General features: G+C 39.8%; 2 protein-coding genes across 2 annotated transcripts in view; both read right to left on the minus strand.

Annotated features, from left to right (window-relative positions):
* The window catches only part of LOC120551206 (deleted in malignant brain tumors 1 protein-like), an 85048-nt gene extending 83707 nt beyond the window's left edge, over window positions 1-1341 (minus strand). Inside the window, exon 1 of the mRNA XM_039788453.1 lies at window positions 36-1341. Coding sequence (XP_039644387.1) covers window positions 36-426 — 391 coding nt within the window. The 5' untranslated portion in view covers window positions 427-1341. The remainder of the gene's footprint in view (window positions 1-35) is intronic.
* Window positions 1065-11522, minus strand: LOC120574326 (scavenger receptor cysteine-rich type 1 protein M130-like). Its single transcript, XM_039824632.1, has 4 exons — window positions 11479-11522; window positions 3042-3338; window positions 1595-1903; window positions 1065-1506 (listed from the first exon to the last, which is right to left on the minus strand). Exons 1-4 carry the CDS (start codon window positions 11519-11521, stop codon window positions 1079-1081), a joined length of 1077 nt encoding a protein of 358 aa, XP_039680566.1. The 5' UTR covers window position 11522; the 3' UTR covers window positions 1065-1078.
* Window positions 11523-17539: the final 6017 nt, after the last annotated feature.

Here is a 17539-nt window from a genome sequence, read left to right on the forward strand (position 1 = left end):
AAACTCAAATCAAAGCTACAGCTCCTCTATTCTACCTGAGCATGTGAGTCCAACGGCTTTGCCAGAAGAGCAGGTGTTTCTATCTGAGCTCTCACAGTCCAGCAGAGCAGACTCCTGGCCTCTACACTGGAACTCTTTGGTCCACACTGGAGCCTCCATGTCTCCATAGAGCGCCCCCTGGAGGACTGAAGGAGCCCCACAGCCAAGCTCCCTGCAGACCACCTCTGCATCCTGCAGGTCAAAGTCATCTTCACACACTGAGGACCACGACTGGGTAGACTGGTTAGACTTCACCTCCAGTCTGCCTGAACACAAACTAGTCCTATTCACCAGCCTGACAGAGTCTGAAGAAGAGAGAGAGAGATAGAGAAAGAGAGACAGAAAAACATGCAGACAGAGAATTGAAAGTGTATAAAAGTATGGCATGGCAAAATAACACTGACACCTTACAATAGCGCTGGCAGTTGGGTGTTTTTATTATTTTTGCTAGGCAACCACCAAATCACTGGCTTTGGGCACTTTTTCTCTCTGAGTTGAAGTTTTTTCAACTCAAGGCGTTCAGGGCACTCCTGCAAGAATGCAAGGCGCATAGAGTAGAAAAATATGAGGCGCTCAGCAGGGCAAAAGCATTGAGCACAACACTTCAATTTTCTTGAAAAAACTGCCCAAGGCTGATAAAGCGCGCTCCGTCTGATCAGGGCCTTGTGTTGCCCAACCAGAATATAAAATGTCCAACGTATCAGGCTGCTCATGAGTCATACAGCTGTAGGTAACACATACACTGCTGCTGTATCAAAGCGCTGTGGACTGCTTAGGGAAAAGGTCAGGGTGGATGGGTGGGTCATAAAACAAAGCACTTTCATATTCGTATTGAACAGCCAAATCTGATTCAGCTGAATTAATTCTGAGTCGGGTACATCCAGGCGTAGTTCTCCATGCTGGCTGAGTAAGATAACTTACTCAATGCTGCCGTTTCATTTCCCATAAACCTATGCATTGCTTCATGCACTTGCAACCATGTTGCACTGTCAGATGGAATGTAAAACTAAGCTCTTATTCTTGATGACTTCTCCTGGATCTACTGTAGATTGGATGCTAGCTCGTTTGGACGTCCTTTGAACAAAAGCATTTGTGAAATGTAAATGCAAGCGAAAAGACTGAGATTACAGATAGCTGAAGTATTGCCTGGTGTGGTGTTACCTGAGCAGTTGATCTCCAGGTTGGAAGGGGAAGGGTAAGAATTTGTTAATATACACTCCCTAACTGCAGACTTGGATTGAAGGCAAGTTGATCTAATCCTCCATATTTCTGTGTTTAAATTCATCTTTTTCCACCCTGTTGAAACAACAGAGCCGCAGTCAAGATGTCTACACACTACATCTGCTGCCTTTAGATTCCAGGCAAAATGATCATCAACATACACTTTACTCCACTTTCCCTCTTTCTTCATCTCCAGTCCACCGGCACAGCGACTGGATCCTCTCGCCAACTGGAAATTATCAGGCTCTGAGCAGACAAGAGTAATTGGTCAAAATAGATCATGCTACATTTATTAGAATAGAAACTCAATTCAAAGCTACAGCTCTTCTTCTACCTGAGCAGGTGAGTCCAACAGCTTTGCCAGAAGAGCAGGTGTTTCTATCTGAGCTGTCACAGTCCAGCAGAGCAGACTCATGGCCTCTACACTGGAACTCTTTGGTCCACACTGGAGCCTCCATGTCTCCATAGAGCGCCCCCTGGAGGACTGAAGGAGACCCACAGCCAAGCTCCCTGCAGACCACCTCTGCATCCTGCAGGTCAAAGTCATCTTCACAGACTGAGGACCACGGCTGGGTAGACTGGTTAGACTTCACCTCCAGTCTGCCTGAACACAGACTAGTCCCATTCTCCAGCCTGACAGAGTCTGAAGAAGAGAGACAGACAGACAGAGAAAGAGAAAGAGAGACAGAAAAACATGCAGACAGAGAATTGAAAGTTTATAAAAATATATGGCATGGCAAAATAACACTGACACATTACAATACAATGAAGATAAACAGCAATAAGACTGTGGGACTCTGAGTTGAAGTTTTTTCAACTCAAGGCATTCAGGGCACTCAGGGCAGCGAGCAAAACACGTCACTCTCATTGACAACAATTACAAAAATCCACCCAAGGCTGCTAAAACACTCTGTTTGATTGGGGCCTTATGTTGCAAAACCAGAAGTATTCGTACATATAGCTATGAAAAGTCAGGCACTGTTTTTCCTATGTATTGCACGTTTTTTTCACTGTATGCACCACATTAACTGCTGCTGTAAATGAATGCTGTGGGCCGTGTGGAGGGGAGGTCAGGGTGGATGTTTGGGTCATAAATCGACGCTTTCAAATCGGGAGCGGAGTTAGCTTCCATGGGAAAACAAGATTTTCACACAGGAAATGCGTGTTCCTTGGGAGTGTTTTAATCCAAACCATGATCTTTTTCCTCAAATGGGGCAACGCTTCCGAGCTAGTTCAGGCAGGCAACTCGATCTGCACCGCTGTATAGACATGTGGCGCTCTATTTAAGCTGCTCGTCAATGGCACTGCTGCCCTGCTCCCGTATTGCTGACTGCTCTGTAAACCCCACCACCACCCCAGCATCCACCTGCAGGCTTCGGCCAGGGGGAATCTACTTTATCATCATTCCCCAATATCTCATGTAAACATAATCTGCAGAGAGTGATAAGGTCGGAGTTTCTACGCCAAATACAATATTCTGCTGTTATAGTAAAAATTTCAATCATGAGTTGTCCGACTGATTCATTTTGGTACCTCAACTTAACTTTTCATTTTGCTGCCTAAACTTAACTGTCGTCGCTGCATGACACCCACTTTTTGTCATCTAAACTTAATTCTAATGTCCGCCAAAATGACCAGCAACTCGGGTGCCCTGTAACCGGTTCAAAGTCCCCTTTATCAGGTAAACTGAACTACGAACTACTGCTTATTTGACGGAGCTCTGTATCGGCTACCTACAACTTCCACCTGACGTCACAATTTGTGTTACTGATTGTTGTTACCTGAGCAGATGATCTCCAAACTTGTAAGCTCAAGGATAGACCTTTTTGTTAAACATTTCTTTAGTCCAGTTTCAGACTCAAGACAGGAAGGTGTGATGCTGCTAAAAGGGTATGAGTGTGAACGTCTTTTTGATGAAGCTCGAACTACAGAGCCACAGTCCAGATGTCTGCAAACTACGTCTGCTAACTTCAGGTCCCAGTTTTGATCATCCACTTCTGACCACTTTGCCTGGCGCTTCACCTGTAGCACACCAGAACAGCGGCTGGATCCTCCCAATAACCGGATATCATCAATATCTGAACACAGGTGAGAGAGTAATTAGTACAGAGAAATATTTCACACATCTATTACTTGAGACAGGTGTGTAGGAGAGGGATGAGTAGGTCAAAGGTTTAAAAGATACTCCCGCACACTGTCTAACTTGCAAAGATGGGGTCAGCCCTATATTCCCACATTTCTAAGATTATTCTGAAAATTAGCCCCTATGTTAGAGTTAGGGTTACATTCCATTTGTAGTCCGTTGTTACTGGATAATAGGGTGGGTGTAATTGGCTACCAAATTGGGAGAAAGGGGGATAAAATCTGATACAAATTTATTGAAAAGGAAATGTGGGAACGTAGGGCCTAATTTTTGAAAAAAAATCTTTGAACTGTGGGAACATAGGGCTGTGGAAACGTAGGGCCTAATTTTCAGGAAGATAGGCACGCTCCCACAAAGATAACTTTAATAACTGGTGACGTTTCGGTACTAAACCTTGATCTAGAACCTTTTCAAAAATGTATCTTTGCAAGTCAGAGTTTCTTTGCCACGAGAGAGTAATTAGTAAAATAATATCCTGTGTAATTCTTCATTTATATCTAGTTTCTCCGTTTTACCTTTTTCCTCTGTCTGGAAACCTGTGAGGAATCCTAAAAAAAACATAAATAAATGAAAACTGTGTCCTGCTCTGGACAGGTCAGGCAGAAAGGTTACAGTAGAAACATAATTCTAATAATCTACAGTTATTATTCAAACAAGCCATCAAAACACAAACTGACAGTTTAAAAACTGCTCTCACGATAATTACTACAGCCACGAGAGGTTCACGTCTAACAAGAAACGTGATTTTCGGTCGCTATGAGCTGCTCGCACAATCTGTATCAAAATATGATCATTTTCTGGGTGAGTAGGGGCTTTATATTCAGATCCTTAAAGTAGCAATGCTGCAAAAAAATATTCCTACATTTTGTATTTGAAGGTGGACTATAAATAAATGAATCCAAGTTTAACTTAAATATAAGATAATTTAGAAAGAATATAAACTCTTCAACAGGGGGTCCGGGACCCCTAGGGGCTCCTCAGAGTCAGCACAGGGAGGCCTCCAAATTATTGTTAATTATTGAAAGTTTTCTCAATTAAAAAGTCTTAACATAAATCCAACATATTATTAGCAAACATAAATCCCCACTGCTTACTGGCCTATATGTAAGTAAGTCACTAAGGCTATCCACATACACAGTTTATCCTAAGGATTCACTGTGTCACATGAGTTGAAACGGGTCACATGCTTATTTCACAAATAAGAGGAAAGTTTTATTTTGATTCAATGGTGGGTTGCAGTTTTACCGGGCTTTTTCAACGTAAAATAAAGTCACACTAGAGCGCCACTTACTGTGCTCCAAGGCTGCAACACAACAAGCGCCTGGTCAATTCCCTGCTACGCCCCGCCCTTTAAGAAGTTCTTTGGTTGATGGCAGCCATGTTTTATGACCAATCTAGCTGGTTTATAGGAGAAATGTGTATCTTAGTCCCGCAAGGCTGTATACCAAATTTGGTATTGATAGAATCACAATTGGACAAAGTTCTATTTGTTTAACTGTTTTTCACATTATGCAAATTAGCATAATACCATCGTGGCGGATGTTAATGGTCCAAGAAGCTTTTTTGTAGAGCACATTGAGATGTACAGTGGTCGAGACAGTTCAACACAAACCCAAAAGCTACAACACAAACCCAAAAGCTACAACGCTACAACACACAGACGCAAAAGCTACAACACAAACACAAAAGCTACAACCCAAACGCAAAAGCTACAAGCCAAACGCAAAAGCCACAACACAAATTGAAAAGCTACAAAACAAACGAAAAAGCTACAACACAAACACAAAAGCTACAACACACACGCAAAAGCCACAACACAAACGCATAAGCTACAAAACAAACGCAAAAGCTACAACACAAACACAAAAGCTAGAACACAAACACAAAAGCAACAACACAAACAAAAAAGCTACAACACAAACACTAAAGCTACAACACAAACGCTACAGCTACAACACAAACGCTAAAGCTACAACACAAAAGCTAAAGCTACAACGCAAAAGCTACAACACAAACGCAAAAGCTACAACACACAAACAAAAGCTACAACACAAACACAAAAGCTACAACACAAACGCTAAAGCTACAACGCAAAACGCTAAACCTACAACGCAAAAGCTACAACACAAACGCCTAAAGTACTATAACACAAACACGTAAAGCTACAAACACAAAACGAAAGCTACAACACAAAATGCATAAGTTACAACAATAAACGCTAAAGCTACAACACAAAACTCAAAGTTACAACGCAAAGCAAAAGCCAACGCTATAAATAAAATACAAAGTTACAATGCAAAAGATACAAACAAAAAACGCTAAAGCTACAACACAAAACACAAAGGCCACAAAATAAACGCGAAAAGAAACAATACAAACACTAAAGCTACAACACAAACAACACAAAAGCTACAACACAAACACAAAAGCTACAACACAAACGCAAAAGCTACAACACAAACGCAAAAGCTACAACACAAACACTAAAGCCACAACACAAACGCAAAAGAAAACAACACAAACACTAAAGCTACACCACAAACACTAAAACCATAAACACAAACGCTTAAAGTTACAAACCCAAACGCTTAAAGTTACAACACAAACGCTTAAAAGCTGCTACAACACAAACGCTTAAAGTTACAACACAAACGCGTAAAGCTACAACACAAAAAGCTAAAGCTACAACGCAGTTAACAACAACAACGCTTAAAGCTACACCACAAACGCTAAAGCTACAACACAAACGCTAAAGCTACAACACAAAGCTAAAGCTACAACGCAAAAGCTACAAACAAAAACGCTAAAGCTACACCACAAACACTAAAGCTACAACACAAACGCTAAAGCTACAACACAAACGCTAAAGCTACAACACAAAAGCTAAAGCTACAACACAAACGCTAAAGCTACAACACAAACGCTAAAGCTACAACACAAACGCTAAAGCTACAACACAAACGCTAAAGCTACAACACAAACGCTAAAGCTACAACACAAACGCTAAAGCTACAACACAAACGCTAAAGCTACAACACAAACGCTAAAAGCTACAACACAAACACTAAAGTTACAACACAAACGCTAAAAACAAAAACAAAAGCCACAACACAAACGCTAAAGCTACAAAACAAACGCTAATAAGCATAAAACACAAACGCGAAATTAAACAAACACAAACACTAAAGCTATAACACAAACACTAAAGCTACAACACAAACGCTAAAGCTACAACACAAACGCTAAAGCTAAGAAAACAAAAGCAAAAGCCACAACACAAACGCTAAAGCTACAAAACAAACGTTAAAGCTACACCACAAACTCAAAAGCTACAACGCAAAAGCTACAACACAAACGCTAAAGCCACAACACAAACGCAAAAGCTACAAAACAAACGCAAAAGCAACAACACAAACGCTTAAAGCTACAACGCAAAGCTACAAAACAAACGCTAAAGCTACAACACAAACGCAAAAGCTACAAAACAAACGCTAAAGCTACAACACACACGCTAAAGCTACAACACAAACGCTAAAGCTACAACACAAAAGCTTCAACACAAACGCTAAAGCCACAACACAAACGCATAAGCTACAAAACAAACGCAAAAGCTACAAAAACAAAACAAAAGCTACAACACAAACACAAAACCTACAACACAAACACAAAAGCCACAACACAAACACAAAAGCTACAACAAAAACACAAAAGCTACAACACGAACACAAAAGCTACAACACAAACGCTAAAGCCACAACACAAATGCATAAGCCACAAAACAAACGCATAAGCTACAACACAAACACAAAAGCTACAACACAAACGCTAAAGCTACAAAACAAACACAAAAGCTACAACACAAACGCAAAAGCTACAACACAAACACTAAAACTATAAAACAAACACATTAGCAACAACGGAAGTGAGTGTGTTGTTGACAAACGGAGCCGGAGGAGGAAAGTTCTTCTATGTTTGAGAAGTTAGTGAAACATGGTTCCTGGCTAATTATGATTACTGTCGCTACGTGATTGTCACAAATAAACAATGTTGTTCAATATCTTTTTTATTTTCATATGTATGTACTCTTCCATTTAGGCTACGAAGCTACAGCTATAACGTTATCTAAATGGCGGCCATCGTCTTTTAATGCATTTAAATCACACAAATATATATCCCACTGTTACGTGCTCGTAACTTGTTAACTGTATATATCTGGTTATTGATCAGCTCCCAGCAGCAAATTCCCTTAATACGGTTTGATGTTTAAAGTGAATGCAAATTCTGTTACCTTCAATATGCTGCCTATTACAGTGTTAGGGGTATAATATGTCATACATGCACACATACACGGTCTATGTTCACGGTCATACACGGTTGGTCTTAATTAAATAAACCCAGAATTTTCACCATGACCTTGCTTCATGCTTACTACTGTAAAATAAAATAAGTAAATATATAGAATTCAGACTGTGGACTGAATATTTACACTGTATTTAAAGCCTTGTAAAAGGGTTTGTTCATAAACTGTATTTTACCATTTGTACAGTCTATGGTTTTGTTGCATGTCCTCAGTCTCACCCTACAATAGGCACACACAGACAGACACACACACACACACACACACTTTCCTTCGTAGCCTAAATGGCAGAGTATACTGTACATTCATATGAAATACAAAGATATTGAACAACATTGCTTAATTGTTAGAATAACATAGCGACACTAATCATAATTAGCAAGGAACCACGTTTCACTTCTCAAACATACAAGAATTTTCCTCCTGAGGCCCGTTCCAGAAAGCAGGTTTAGTGAAAACTCTGAGTTTGTTAACCCTGAGATGAGGGAAACTCTGGGGTCTGAGAGGTAACTTAACCTCAGAGTCAGTTACTATGGTAACTGAGCCTGTGAACCTAACCTGAGGGGTATTGCACAAAACCAGGATAAGGGATTAAGCCGGGATATTCAGGTTATCCTGGATGAATTTAGCTTTGACTTGGTTGCACAAAAGCAGGTTGAATTAAACCCAGCCAAGTAACCATGGCGATTTATTCTTTGCAGCTAGCCTGGTCCAGAGCAGGCTAACAGCCAGGCTAAGATTAATCCTGGAGTCTGATGTGTTAAATCAGCTGCCGCTCTGATCCGAAATAAACGTGTTTAACAGTTATTCCGTTGTCTTCTGAATGTGTTCTGCTTCATTTTATTAACATGCATTACTTGTCACTATTGTTGTCACGAGTTTGATTTAAATCCTACTACTGTTGTTGAGATGGTAATGGTAAAAAGTGGGACGATACGGAGGAAATGGGCTTTTCCTCCGCTGCTGTCCCCATGAAATGTGCCCCCCCGCGTAAACGCGGGAGGCAGGGGATCCTCCCACACCGTGCAGCGGACTCTAAAAGCGGACTTTTTGCATCAATAACGACGACAATGGCACCTGATCAAACGTCCTTTTTTACCGAATGGGAGTGAGAATGTGTTGGAATGCTACAAAGCTTCTTTATTTTGGGGCTGTCACTTGTCATCTTGAAGCTTGGGAGTGAGAAAAAAAAACAAAACATGAATAATAACAGGCTACATTGTTTTACAGAAACTTATTGAAGTAACTTCTTTTTCTAGTTTTTGTCCAGTCATGCTTGTTCTGTATGAACATATATTATAGAAAGATATTTAGAATTAGTATAGCTTATGGAGATCTGTGCATATGCTTGTAAAACATATTCTCGCATTATGAATAAGCTTTGAAATTAAGCCTAGTCCTAATAAATTTCCCAGGAACAAGAATTATTATTTTTTTATTTATATACAGCTTTACAGGCAATAATGTGTTTCACATCATCATACTTCCACAAGAAGCTACTCAAAGACACTTTACACTAAAACCAGCACATTTAGTGCATAAAAACATATACAGCAATAAAACCAACACATAAAACAAGCATATTAAAGCAATTGTGGAGTGGAGTGACTAAGTAGATTTTTTTTAAATCCATACGTATTCAGTCGGTCCGCTATTGTCTGTCGGCTTTTTTTCCCGTTTGATAACAGCCGTATTTCCCTTTTTGCATATTATGTTTCACCTCCTCGTAAATTTCCATTAGAAGCTGCTGCTCAGCGGGTGAAGCTGCACACTTCTTTTCCATTGCTGGATCAGTAAATCTGTGATCGATACCGTGGTCTATTTAATAAATCCGTGAACGTGCACTTATCCCAGCTATGTACACCTGGCTTGACATAGCTTCACCTACTTATCCTGGTTCGGCAAACGTGCAACCGATTGAGCCGCGATGAGTGGATCACACTAAGTCAAGCTGCGCTTTTTCACTTATCCTGGATTTCTTTATTCTACTTTTGTGCAATAGGCCCCTGGTCGGGAGCAGGTTTTCTTCAAGAAACCTTGAGTTTCCTCCCTCTGAGAGGGAGGAGAATGAGAGAAACTCATTTCCTCATTCATTCATTCAGTCTGTATCAGGCACATTTTAATGCAGTTTGTTATCTGCATGAATGAAAAAACATATTGGTTTATGTTAGGCAGATTATAAAACGTTTTTTATCAAACATGTCATGTCTTTTTGTCGACGATCCCGTTGATGAAAAAGCTGTATTAATTCACAGAGAGTTTACATCGGGAGATGATATTGAGTCCCGACTATAGATGTATTTTCATTTCCACATAACCGATTTGAGAGGTATTTTTAATCACAGTCCATCAGATATGTAGATACCTTATCCGTCCTCATATCACTAACATCAACCATCGTGGACAGGCTCTAACATCCACGCAGATTCTTTGTGTCGCATTACGTTTTTTGCAAACGGCAGTTTTCTATATAACAGTGTAACGGATCATACTGTAATAGTAAAGCCACTGTATGTAGAGCCGTCAGAAAAGTGAGACTCGCTCTGAAACGTTTTTTAAACGTTTTGTAGTGTTCCCTGGACACAAACCAGTGAGAGCCATTAAAAAGAAATAAATGATTATAAATTGTAGTTCTGTTAATGATCATGATGCTGCAGCCTCAGAATGGGATTAGTATAGTTTACTTTTTCGCCCGCAGGATTGCACCTAAATGAAATTATAGGTGTAATACAATTACAGTTTTCACCAGTAATATTATAAGTTAACTATGATTAAATATGAAATTAATACACTGTTAATGCTTACGCATTGACTCAAGCAGCAATTTTCTCCCACACCAATTCTCTGTTGCAGCAGCAGCTGCTGTCTTGCTTTTTTAACAAAATGCACGTTCAAACTCGCTGTTTGTGCGCATGAGTATTTCCGCCAACCCATTTGTTTGTGGTTGTTACCATGGTGAATCATAGAATCAAGGCTACCATGCTGCCTTTTTATACTGGTTGTGCACCAATACGCGACCCATGTCCAGTTGGTGTGTCGCCTGCCACTCTATTGTCTTCACATACTGTCTCTTGATCTTATATGTGTCTTTCAGCTGTGTATAAACACCCTCCCACTGAGAGCAATCAGATTTTAACAGATGATCACTTTTTGGCCGGCACCTGCAAAAGTGTCTGTATTTCTCAGTGTGACTATGTTCAGAAGATTGTGACTTCCGGCGACTTTCCCGCTCAGAAACTCGAGTGAAGATAATAAAGAGTCCATCATGTTTTCAAAATCCTCCGTGTCTTCTTTGCAACTGCGTGGAGGAGTGGGGTGGCCAGTGCACAGTCACAGTAGTCTTGTGCTGTATCATGTGGACGCGCCAACAGTTTTGTCGTCATTACTTAGAATTCCTCATAGGGGCGACAGAAACTACGCACTATAGCTTTACTAGACACATTGAATAAACATTGTCCTCAGAGAGTTAATTTCCCATCCTGGCCTATGACACACATTCACATTCACTCACGGTTTGATAAAGTAGGCTATCGGTTATTGGCCTTTAACTTTGTATTGCCCTAACGATAACAAGCGGAGCTGTCCTCAACTCAAACATCCAGAAACAATCGACAGTTAATTAATCAAAGTATATAGAAAAAGCACATAAAAAACAACAACAATCCAGACTTGTGTTGTGTGGGCAGCTGTACTGTAATTCAACAGGCTGAAGTCCTACCTGAGCTCCAGAGCAACATGAACAGCACCAGTACACGACCCATGTCCAGTTGGTGTGTCGCCTGCCACTCTATCGTCTTCACGTACTGTCTCTTGATCTTATATGTGTCTTTCAGCTCTCCTCGGATGTGCAGTTTCCTCTCTTATCTTTTAATCTCCTCATCAGGTTTTGTGTGGTTTCTCCGTTCGCCAACAGGAAGCTGCCAGTTCAAGTGACATCTCATAATGTTTCATCAATAACTGCTAAATGTTCATAAGATAATTTTAGGTAATGCAGTACCATTTACTTAGTAGAACTGGACTGTGGACAGGTGTTGTGCTACAAAGTGATTGATGTCATGCCTCAAAATAACTTGATTTCATTCATAATGCTTTTATCTGACAGATTATAACCCACCTAGAACTTTTTACCTGTAGAAATACCTTTTTTTTACTGACGCAATACAACCCATAAACTTTTGCATTTACCATAAAGTGATCGCAGCTCCTACTTTGTTTTTGAAAGGCTGTTTCTGCCTCAAAAGTTCTTGTTTTAATGATTGAGGGGTTATATCTGATGGAACATTGCCCACCCAGAACTTTACTTTACCTGTTGAAATAACTTTTTAAAGGGCCAATACATCCAGAAACACACAGTTTGTCATGTAAGTTGTGGAAGTGTATAAACGCAGGTGATCACTTTTTGGTACGGCACCGGCAAAAGTGTGAAGCCTGAAGGGGAAACTATTCAAATTATAACTTAGTCCCATTTACAAGAGTTATGTGTATTGTTTTTTCTGCTTTAAATATGGTTTAGTATCTTTTCCATTGGTTGGCAGTTTATTTTGCAATGCATTTTAAAATCCTACTCATTACTTACAAGGCTTTGCAGGTCCAGAGTACATGAGTCAACTTTAAGATTGAGATCTCCACCTATCTAGCCAAAACTGTCATGGTTGTGTATGTTTCTGTTTCCTGTTTTATTTTGGTAGTCTGGTTTTCTGTCTTGTCTTGTCTTGTTTTAATTCCTGTCTTTTGACTTTCCCACCTTTGTGATTGTCTGATATCTTTCACCTGTTTCCCAGCCCTTGTGTCACCTGACCCTTGTGTCACCTGACCCTTGTTAACCCTCGATTACTTGTGTATTTATGCTACGTTTCCACGTGGCCGGCTATTTTCATAAACAGACATTTCAACCTCTCTGTTTTCAAAAATAGCATCGTGCACAGCTGTCAGTTTTCAGAAAAGTGTTCCTTTACATGTATCCGTGTATATATCCGTGTAGTTGGCGGTGTAACGAGAAGCTCAAGCCCACGTTAGCCAATCAGAATCCCGAAAATAGCAACAACAGCAACCAATCACTTCCTCTTTCTCTCTCTCAGCTGCCTAAACCTCCGTTTGTCTCAGTTTACATGCAAACGTGCAAACAAAGTTTTCCAAAATCTCCACTCTGGCCGGAGGTTTTAAAAAGAATCGTTTTCAGAGGCGAATTCTCCGTTTGCGTTGCGTGTAAACAAAGGGAAATGTCTAAATTTTTCAAAATAGCCATGTACGTGTAAACGGGGTAATAGTCTCTGTGTTTTCTTTGTCTGTTCTTAGGTCATTGTTTCTGTTTTTGGACATTGTGTGTGTGTTAGTCTACCCGTGTGTGCCTCGGTATTCCTGTTCCCTGTAATTCCTGTTTTTTGGGGTTCTTCCTGTTCCTGTTTTGGAATCCTACCTGCCTACTTGCTTGCCTGCTTCTCTCTGGATTCAAGGAAATTTGCCACGAGTTGGAATTGTTCGATGGACTTTGGAAGACGCCATTTGGACATGGTCGACGCCACAAACAAGAGACGCTGATTAACTGGGCACGCTCTGGAGAGTGAACTGCACCCACCACTCACCATTGGTTCCCCCAGGAGACAACACCCCCCCTGCCCCCTGCACTATTCTCTGTATATATTTATCTTTTTTAAATCACTTTAACGTATTTCCTGTGTCACATCTTCTTTTGGGTCCAACCTCCAGTGCTTTACCGTAACAAAAATGTTTGTTTCAGCATTAGGGGGGATAAATAATAACCGGGGTGTCTGGGTCGTCCCCCAGGAAATTTAGAGCATCAACCGCTTCATTTCCTGCATTCTGGTGAATCGTTCTTCAACGATTTGTGCCTTTTCTGCATCAAGTTATGGTGCAAATGTCTTCATGTAAATAGTATTATTATTGATTAATGAATCTGCTGTATTGTTAAAAACCTAAAGATTATAAACATTACACGTGTTTCAGGATGTTTTATTTTAGGAATTATGCACATCTTAACAAATCTTTGCTTGCCACAGCATTTAAACTCTTTGACTTCATAACCCCGGCCAGTTCTGATTATTGGAGGGGGTTGTAACCCCCATCATCCCCCCGTAAAGTATGTCGAGGACAATGTCTTAGCAGCTGAGTTCAATAAAAATAATTTGATTCAGCAGGTTGGTGAAATAAAATCTGCTGTTTGTAGGACTGTTGACAGCTGTGTTTGTCTGCAAAGTGCATAAAATCCAGAAAGAATCAAAGAGCAGCTCTGAAAACACACAGACATCCTGTTATTTATGGTACTTTAGTAAAGGTTGTATTGTACCAGTTAAAAAAATAAAGGTGAATGTCAGAAGTAAATAGTAACAAATCATAAAATCAATCAATAAAACAAAGCAGTAGCTTTTGTATTAAAGTTTATTAAACTAAAACAACAGCATCAGTGATAAAACCAAACAAAAAAGTGAGAATGGTGTTTATATATTCTTCTGTTCAACTACTCACTAGTAATAAAATATTATTAATATTATACATTTGGTATTCTGTATATTGTCGCTGCCGGGCAGAGACCTTGTATCTCATATTTTTATAAAGCGATCTGTCCCCCTTTACGTCTGTGGTTTTTTACAAATATTTGGTGTGTTCTGTTTGACCTTTGACCCGGCCTCTTCATCCTCTCCGGCCTTCAGACCTGGAACCCACGACAACACGATCCTAAATCTCACTGTTCTTCACTCGTCTCAGCTTCTGTTTTCTGCTGGCCTGGAAAACACATGACAGCAAACATGGGTTGTTATTGGTCTCTTCTCACTAAATATATAATGCTTAATACCAGGGATGTCAATCGATTAATCGCGTGATTAGAATAGAATAGAATAAATATTTAATGTCCACCAAGGTGGACATTTTTCTTTGGCTCAACAGCCATACAAGACAGATAAAAATACAGACAACATCTCAGACATAATAAGTGGAGTATAAAAAGATGAAATGAAAGAAAAGAAAATATCAGGATAAAAAAGAATAAATATGCTTAAATACATTAAAATAGCAGCTCAGTTTGATGTCGTCACCCACGGTAAATTGGCTGGTTTACTAAACTGGGAGGGACTATAAATCCTGTATGTTGTTTGTATTTCAAGAGAGAATTGCTCCACAATATGAATACAGATTGGTCACTTATTTTGTTGTATAATCACAATATTACACGTGAGGAGGCCTACACTTCAGTAATGCGCCTTTCGGACCTGGAAATTAAACCCTCTCATGTAATATGGCTTAAACAAACGTCAACGTTAAATGCTGATGCAGTTTTAAATGTTTTATTACCACGAGTTTACAGACACGTCTCTGCTGATTGAGTATCACCTTTGACCTGAGCCGAGACACACCCACCAAACGAGAGAAAACATATCTCAGTGCACACCGTTCTGAGATTGAACGTGTCCTCTCTCTCTCTCTCTCTCTCTCTCTCTCTCTCTCTCTCTCTCTCTCTCTGTCCCTCCTCACTCCCAACAACTATGAAAACTAACAACAATCGGCATTTTGTTGTGTACCAATCAAATGACCACAGGAAACAGTTCAATGGCCTTTCTATCCATTTTATTTCTATGATGGCAACACTCCAGTCCAGAAGGTGGCGGTAATGCACCTAAAAAAAGTTATTTATGAATGCTTTGGCTGCTGCTGTGCATTTCTGTTTAAGTTTGGTCAGAGACAGTAGGTTATAGATGATCTTTGGTATGGTGCAATAAGTTACCCTAGCAGTTAAAATAACAAAATCAATGCTCATATTATTTTTGGGCGGTTTTGTGTGCGTTTACGCGGTTTTTAGGCTGGAAACCCTCAGCTGTATCTGGCAACACTGATTAGCCTATCCTATGCCATCTTAAGTTAAAATGTGGCTGTGTCGTGCTGCAGCAGCTCCTCATGTGTAGGCCTATGTGGATTTGTGGGTTTTTTAGTCACTTTTCTTAATCTCTGTGTGTATTTGTCACCTGGAACATCTATGCGACAATGGCTTCTGGAAACTTCAGAACTTTTTTTCCACAAACCCTAATTTACATGAATTTGGGACGTTGTGTAAAACGTAAATTAAAACAGAATACAATGATTTGCAAATCCTTTTCAAACAATATTTAATTGAATACACTACGAATAGGCTACAAGATAGGCTAATTAACGTTCAAACTGATTAACTTTATTATCATTTTGGGGCGGCCTCACCCAGTGGGAGCGTTTGCCCCATGTTGGCTGTGTGCAGGGTTCGAATCTGACCTGCTACCCTTTGCTACGTATCATTCCCCTATCTCTCTTCCCCCTTTCATGTCTATCCACTTTCTAATGAAGGGAAAAGCCCCAACAAAATAATCTTTAAAATAAATTAATTTATTATTAATTAGCCTATTTTATTTTGCAGATATTCACTCATTTTGAATTTGATGCCTGCAACAAAGTCCAGACCTGTCTCCCATTGAAAATGTGTGGCGCAATATGAAGCACAAAATACGATAACGGAGACCCCGGACTGTTGAACAACTGAAGTCGTACATCATGCAAGAATGGGAAAGAATTCCACCTACAAAGCTTCAACAATTAGTGTCCTCAGTTCCCAAACGCTTATAGAGTGTTGTTAAAAGGAAAGGTGATGTAACACAGTGGTAAACATGCAGGGTTTGTACTACTTTGGTCATGTTTTGTAACGGAGAGTAATGCACAGGGCAGCACCGGTGATCAGCTGATCAGCGCTGTGTGGACCTGCCCTTCTGCCGGGGGCCAAGCCTTGAATCCTGAGGGAACTGCGGAGGAGACACCGGGGTGGCAAAGCAGAATTAAAACTAAAGGCAAAGAAGAGGAAAACATAAACCTCAAGTATGTTATTTTTCAGTAGTTGTTCTGGCATTTTTTAGCTATATTTGCTATCTTATTTTATCTTATTTATTTTTTATAGTATATTTCTTGAATTTTGTGTATATGTGTGTGTGTCCTTGTAATTTGCTGCTGTAACAGAGTAATTTCAGAATTTGGGATTATTAAAAACTATCTATCTATCTATCTATCTATCTATCTATCTATCTATCTATCTATGTATGTATCAGTCTGTCTGTCTGTCTATCTATCTATCTATCTATCTATCTATCTATCTATCTATCTATCTATCTATCTATCTATCTATCTTTCTGTCTGTCTATCTATCTATCTATCTATCTATCTATCTATCTATCTGTCTATCTATGTATCAGTCTATCTATCTATCTATCTATCTATCTATCTATCTATCTTTCTGTCTGTCTGTCTGTCTGTCTGTCTGTCTGTCTGTCTGTCTGTCTGTCATGTCTAACCAGTTCTTGCCTTGATGTAGTTCCTGGCTGTGGCCACTGGAGGGCAGTAAACACGGTGGTTTTAACATGATTGCACGTTCTCCAGACAAGAACACGGTTCATAAAGCAACCTTTAAATAACACGGTGTTTACCAATCCTGATGTAACTGATGTTATTCATAATAATAACACAACTGGGTGGGCGTTTCCAAAAAAAATCCAGGAAAGCAACCAATCGTCCACTGCTGCTGTAATGGCAACGTCATCTTTTTAACCTAACATTACTTTAATTATTTATTAATTATGAATAATAATAATAATAAGTATGTTTTATTTGATATTGCACCTATTACAAAGTCACAAAGTGGTTTGGGTGATGAAATTGTTAAAATAAGAACCAAATAGTAAAATGAGCAAGCAAAAAAGAAATAAAATCCCCTGACGGGATCAATAAAGTAGTCTGATTCTAATTCTGAAAAA

The sequence above is a fragment of the Perca fluviatilis genome, chromosome 2 (assembly GCF_010015445.1).
Source record: "Perca fluviatilis chromosome 2, GENO_Pfluv_1.0, whole genome shotgun sequence".
NCBI lineage: Eukaryota > Metazoa > Chordata > Actinopteri > Perciformes > Percidae > Perca > Perca fluviatilis.

Excerpts from the sequence above, each read along its gene's own strand:
- LOC120574326 (XM_039824632.1), bottom strand. The coding sequence starts at position 11,521 with ATGGGTCGTGTACTGGTGCTGTTCATGTTGCTCTGGAGCTCAG. Across the intron at positions 3,339-11,478 it reads CATGTTGCTCTGGAGCTCAG|ATATTGATGATATCCGGTTA; the intron begins GTAGGACTTCAG and ends ACCTGTGTTCAG. Across the intron at positions 1,904-3,041 it reads TTTGGAGATCATCTGCTCAG|ACTCTGTCAGGCTGGAGAAT; the intron begins GTAACAACAATC and ends TCTCTTCTTCAG.